This window comes from Triticum dicoccoides, chromosome 2A (genome assembly GCF_002162155.2).
Source record: "Triticum dicoccoides isolate Atlit2015 ecotype Zavitan chromosome 2A, WEW_v2.0, whole genome shotgun sequence".
Lineage (NCBI taxonomy): Eukaryota > Viridiplantae > Streptophyta > Magnoliopsida > Poales > Poaceae > Triticum > Triticum dicoccoides.
The window spans coordinates 270,670,303-270,676,692 of record NC_041382.1 but is presented as its reverse complement, the minus strand read 5'-3'; the positions used below and the strand labels follow the sequence as shown (position 1 = coordinate 270,676,692).

Sequence of the window (6,390 nt, the reverse complement as noted above, 5' to 3'; positions counted from 1 at the left end):
CCCGGGGGCCGGCCTTGGGCTCCCGGGCCGGCGGGGATGTGGGGCGGCGGCGCGGCCAACGAGGCGGCGACATGTGGCGGCGGCGGGGTAAGTCGGACGTGTCCGGCTCCGTCGGATGTGTCCGGCGGCGGCGGATTTGAGATTTTAGGGTTTCGGGGAAGGAGACCCGGGATTTGGAATGGGGGTGTTTAAATAGGCATAGAGGGAGTTAGGAGAGTCCAAATGAGGTGCGGTTTTCGGCCACGCGGTCGTGATCGAACGCTCTAGGACAAGGAGCAGAGTTTGGTGGGTTTTGGGCCAAATTGAAGGGCTGTTGGGCTACAACACACACGAGGCCTTTTCAGTCCCTCGGTTAACCGTTGGAGTATCAAACGAAGTCCAAATGGTACGAAACTTGACAGGCGGTCTACCAGTAGTAAACCAAGGCCGCTTGGCAAGTCTCGGTCCAATCCGGAAATGTTTAATCCCCACACACGAAAGAAAGATAGAAATGACCACCGGAGGAGAACGAAGCGCCGGAATGCAAAACGGACAACGATGAAAAGCTCAAATGCATGAGATGAACACGTATGCGAATGCAATGCACATGGTGACATGATATGAGATGCATGACAAAGACAACAACACACGGAGACAAAGACCCGAACCCGAGGAAAAATAAATATAACTTAACGCCGGAAACGGCAAGAGTTGGAGTACAAATAGGAAAAGTTACATCCGGGGTGTTACAGTGCGCCTCCCCAACAGTCGATGTCGTAGACTTTGAGGGCGCTATCCGTGGGGAAAACAGCATGCCCAAGATCCCCGACGCAGCGGACGAGATCGAGGTCCTTTGCACAGCTAAGCGCAACTGGGAGGAGCGGCAGCTGCAGACCACGCAACTCCCGCACACGCCGACGCGCTAGGAGGCCGCGTGCAGCAGCCTGCAGCCTCACCGTCGCCGACACGTGGCGGGTAGTGATCCAAGCTGGAAGCGGTGACGGCGACGGCGGGAACTTGATCTGCTGGATGGGGACGCCCTGGTGAAGCGATTATGGCGACGGCGGAAACTTGATCTGGTGGATCGGACTCCCGTCGGTGCGGTCGATGCGGGGCCGGAGCTGACCGGCGATGGCTGCTGCGGCGAAGCGCCGGGCGCGGCGAGGGTCGCCAGGAGCGGTGGCTGCCACTGCAGCCAGGGCGGGGCGGTGGTGGCGGTGGATGATAGTTGTTTAAGTGGCCCGGTGAGCGCGGCGGAGGCCACCTGGTGCGGCTGCCACGGTAGCCAGGACAGGGCGGTGGCGGTGGATGGCAGCTGCAACGGCTACTGCAGCAGCCCGGCGAGCGCGGTAGAGGCTGCCTGGTGCGCCGGCTGCCATGGCAGCCAGGACGGGGCGGTGGATGGCTGCTGCTGCAGCCCGGCGAGCACGGCGGCGGCCGCCTGGTGCGATGGCGGTGATGGGCGGTGCAGCCAGGTGCGGCCCGTAGGACTCGACCAGGAACAGTCGGGTCTCCTGGACCGCCTGTGTTAGGTCTCGCGGTGCCCCGGACACCTTCGGGGTGAGGACGACGGGGGCGGGCGCAACGGAGGATCCCGACGCGGGCAAGAGCAGGGCGACAGTCGTGGTGATCGCCGGAGGCGACGAGATGACCGGCAGCGAAAGAGACTGGTTGGACGGCGGTGAAGACATAATCAAACCGTAGTTAACTGATACCAAATTATTATGGCGCTGCTAGGAGGGCGCGAGAGGACCGGCCGGGGACCTTTTGCCTACGGCCAGGCAAGATGAAAGGGATTTCCTTCTTGATTAGATTGATAAATCTCCTCTCTTTATATAGAGAGGTTTACTTGACTCCCAAGCAAGGCTTACTTGACCCCTAAGCAAGCGACCCTTACCTCTAATTAATCCTAAGACTAACGGGCTATACCGCGAGCCCAGGCCATTAGGTACTACTCCCTCCGTTCCTAAATACTTGTCTTTCTAGGCATTTCAACAAATGACTGCATACGAAGCAAAATGAGTGAATCTCCACTCTATCCTAAATACTTGTCTTTCTAGGCATTTCAACAAATGACTACATATGAAGCAAAATGAGTGAATCTACACTCTAAAATATGTCTACATACATCCGTATGTAGTAGTCATTTGAAATGTCTAGAGAGACAAATATTTAATACATCCGTATGTAGTAGTCATTTGAAATGTCTAGAAAGACAAATATTTAAGAACGGAGGGAGTATAACACATACTAACCACTAACCATGATGTATGAGGGAAACTCAGAAGCAACTAACACGTGATAAAGTACCAGAGAGCAAGCTTTGATCAAGGGGTCACCAACCGTGACTCAGTACTTCTAAAAAGAAAATGAAAAGCATGTAATTGTAACCTGGGTGGTAGGACTATCTTAACCATACACGCATAAATAAATGAATATACTTGTCCGCAGTCCACACCAGGTTAGCAAATATACATTTCACGTATATAGAGAGGATCTCGTGAGTTGCTCCGGACAGACTAGTGCTAAACTACTAGTCCCTGGAGTTTTCACTCCATCTGAACTAAGCATACAAACACAGCGCACCCTCACACTGGAAACATTGGGAAAGGGAAAATCCCAGCCCTAAACGGACGAAAACGAAATCTTGAGCTCATCGCTGAAGTCTAACGCTCATCTGCGACCATGCCGACTTTATCTTCATCAACTATCTGAGCTGAAACTGACTGTGATGCACCTGAATCCCTACTCTCAAGTGGTGTAGGTTTCTCCAACAGTTTCTCAGTGTCGGCAATGTGCTTGTCACTGTCTAATAGATTTTCTTGTTCTGGCTCCTGATCATCACTTGATACAGGTCCTACTGCCCGTGTGGTACTTAATCCAGTTGCATCAACTACTGGCAGCAAAGAGAACTCTGCAGGTCCCGACAATCCCCTCCTTGGAGCACCAGCGTCAGGAGCATTCCCCGTTGGTGATCTACAAGACCCACTGGTAATGCCATCTAACCCAGAGAATTCATCTCTCTGACAACCAGTTTCAGGAGCCTCTGACCTGGCCGTGCAAGCAGCAGCAACAGCTTCTGAAACTTCCATTGTATTGCGTGTTTCTTCAAAAGCAGGAGGTATCACGTCTTGCCTCTGACTGCCAGCGGAAGAAGATGATGGAGAGTTCAAGTTTAGTGAAGGGGCATCATTAGTCTGATCAATTGCAGAAGTAGGAGGAGCTTCCATTAATTTTGGTGCTGGAGCAGATATTTGATCACCTTGCCCAGATCCAATTTTGGGATGCTCTGCTTGCTGAACCTTATGTACTCTTCTCTTCTTTGGAGTATTTCTCGGGTCCTTTGGGCGAGAAAGGCGAGGTCCTTGGAATGGGAATGGAGGTATTGCTGGTTTTTGTTCTCCAAGAAGTAGGCACACAGACTCTGCAATTGCTAAAACAGTTGGTGGTAGTTCACATTCAATTGGCTTAGATGGAGCGCGCACGGCCTCCTGAAGCCAATGCGGTAGCTTGTTTGATCTGGAACTTCCAAATATGCCAGCGTTTTCAAGTAGAGGACTTGAGTGCTTTGTGTGATACAGATTCATTTCAATGGGCTGTTTGCCTAACCTCACACGCCGCTGCATCTCGTGAAACAAATCGGCCTGCCCATCTGTGACACTATGAAGAAGAATGTTCTCATGAGAACTTGATGCAAATTCATTCTGCTGGATCGAACTACTGTTTGGTATGTTTATAGGTAGTGCACCAATACTTTCCATCATAAAAGGATTTGGCATATATGGTGGGACCAGTCCAACATCAGCTTTCTCCCACTTGTCAGATGTGCTTCCAGGAAAATCCCCACCATAACCTGTTTTATTCTTGAAATCCTTCCATGGTGCCAGTGATGGGCCACCCTCACTCATAGAAGGCTCAATATGAGGAAATCTAGATGGTATATCACTGCAACCTAATTGAATATCAGTTAGGTGGGAGTGCAACTTAGGTGGCTCCATCTTAAGTTTAGAGAAGTTGCTTCCACTTAGTGCCCGAGACATCATGGCATCAGATAAACCAGGAAATGTGGAGTTGGAACTTCTGGTGCCTGTAGGCATTGGTTCCTCCATAATTTTCTGCTCCTCCAAAATCCATCTCAATGCTAGCTCTTCACTAGTGCGGTGGTTCAAAAAATTCAACTTTGGATCTCTAAGCATGGCATCCCAGTTACCTCTTCCATGCCTACGAACTCCAATCCACAAAGCGTCAAGTTCATCTTCCGACCAATAATCAGGTTTTGACCTCTTTTTCATTAATTTATTTGTGGCATACTGAGCACGCATCATTATATTGTCCAATACCTTCTTGTGATTTTCAGGCATGGCTGAATGGATTGGTTGAACTGGGCTAATACCTAACCCAGGAAGAAGGGCAGACATATCTGCCATGAATTTTGACCTCACCTTTTTTGAACTTCCAGCAATATCTGCCATGAAGTTCGGTAAAAATGAACTGTTTGGCAATTCTGGGATAGAATTACGAGCATACTCCTTATTAGTGCCCAGTGGGAAGTTGGGAAATAGATCTGGTACTGACTTCATATGACTGAGTGGAATATTGTCTTCCAGACCAAAGTTCGGAAGACCCATCTTCCCTTGAAATGAAGCAATAGAAGGTAAAGGATTTTCAACAGGGTCACAAAGCCCCTTCCCAGATATAGGAGGAATCTGCACAGAAGAACCATGTTATTCCTTATACTTAACAGAAAACAGCATGCTCTGATCAAGAATAACTATTGTTGACTATAGGTACAAAAAGAAATCTTAGGGTGCAAGCAACATGCCGTCCTAACATAAATAATGTGGAAACATTAACTTTTGTCTTCTGACAGGGGAACAACATGGACAGTGATAATAACACGACTAAATAAAATAATCCTGCGGAATGTAAAAAGGAGCAGTGCAAATTTGAGAAGAGCACATACAGAATTGAAGGGGAAATAGCTATCTGGAATGATGTTACCCAGCCTTCGCAAAGCTTCGGATGAACCAGGAAACATAGCCTTGCTGGGATCCAATTGGCCCTGATTTTTTAGTTCACTAGAATACTCGGCAGCAGAAGGTGACAGTGGCTTGTTGAATACTTCACCACTAGCTGGTTTTTGCTCCTTCATGTTTGGCCCACAATTTGAATTCTTGTACGAGTTTACCTGATCAGCATTCGGAGCACAAAGGCCAAGGACAGGTAAGAGGTGATGTGGAGTCCCTTGATTTAAGACATCAGTTGCCTTTGAGTGGTGCTTCGACGAAGTAGCACTCGCAGCAAGTTTGGCATGAAGCTCTCGAGAGATTTCAGGATATCTCTTTGCTTTCTTCGAGGAATGCCTCATTTCTGCAGTTGAATCACTGAAACGTTTAGCCCCAGATGGCTGCGCAGAGTCAGGATCTTCTACAACTCTCAAAGGGTTTACACCATATTCATTAACACTAGAGTCATATAGTTTTATGAAATCTTCAAGTTTATCATCAGCATAGCTCTTGATTGTGTGCCGCTGAGCAATCCTTTCCTTCTGTCTAGCACGGAGCTTTCCACTGTTGCAACCAGAAGTAAATCAATGCCTGAAGAAAAACTGTGCATGCAAAAGCAATTACATGGATACCCAGAGGGGGTGGGAGAGAAGGGGAGGGCATACTATTTTTCCTTCAAAGCCAGTCCAGCTGCAGTGTATTCTCGCTTGGGTTCATCCCCATCGTCAGAATCCTGCATAGCAGTATCAGCAAAGCATTGTCTAGCTGCATATAAAATCTAAGAGTGCATGGCAAATAGCGAATGAAAAACACAGTGCAGCCAACTATTAGCTACTCGCTCTGTTCCTAAATACAAGTCTTTCTAGAGGTTTCAATATGGACTACATCCCGTATGTAGTCCATATTGAAACCTCTAGAAAGACTTAAATTTAGGAACGGAGGGAGTACGTTTCACAATATCTGTCGTAGGCGTATAGCTAGGAGCCACAAAATTGAGGTAATATTCAACGGAATTAGATCATACTTGTTTTTTTATAATTAGATCATACTTGTTCACACCAGATACTCCCTGCATTTCAAAACTTAAGTTTTGGAGAGGCCCAGTTGCAGGGGAGTGGCTTGCAGGGAAAGGCTGAGTGGGGACGTGGTCATGGAGCCAGCAATTTGGGGTGCTAGCGAAGGAGTGCCGGTGCTTAGAGCATCTCCAGCAGAGTCCATAAACAAGTTTTTGGGGGCTGGGGGGTAAAAACAAGGTCCAGCTGGGTCCCCCAAAAGGGGAGGACCCCATTTATCGGCCACCAGCCCAGCCCCAATTCCCATCAACAGAGAGCGGGAGGAAGTTTCATCTCCCACCCACGCACACGCCTTCCTCCTCCCACGCCATCAAGCTCCACCGCCTCCCCTC

General features: G+C 48.9%; 1 protein-coding gene across 5 annotated transcripts in view; it reads right to left on the bottom strand.

Annotated features, from left to right (window-relative positions):
- Positions 1-2,381: 2,381 nt before the first annotated feature.
- The window catches only part of LOC119354392 (protein CHROMATIN REMODELING 4-like), a 15,229-nt gene continuing 11,220 nt past the window's right edge, over positions 2,382-6,390 (bottom strand). For all 5 annotated transcript variants that reach the window (XM_037621128.1, XM_037621127.1, XM_037621126.1 and 2 more), the window contains exons 9-11: positions 5,651-5,718; positions 4,943-5,549; positions 2,382-4,685 (exon numbers count right to left, since the gene is read on the bottom strand). In XM_037621128.1, the coding sequence (XP_037477025.1) occupies positions 2,646-4,685; positions 4,943-5,549; positions 5,651-5,718 (2,715 nt within the window). In that variant the 3' untranslated portion in view covers positions 2,382-2,645. The remainder of the gene's footprint in view (positions 4,686-4,942; positions 5,550-5,650; positions 5,719-6,390) is intronic.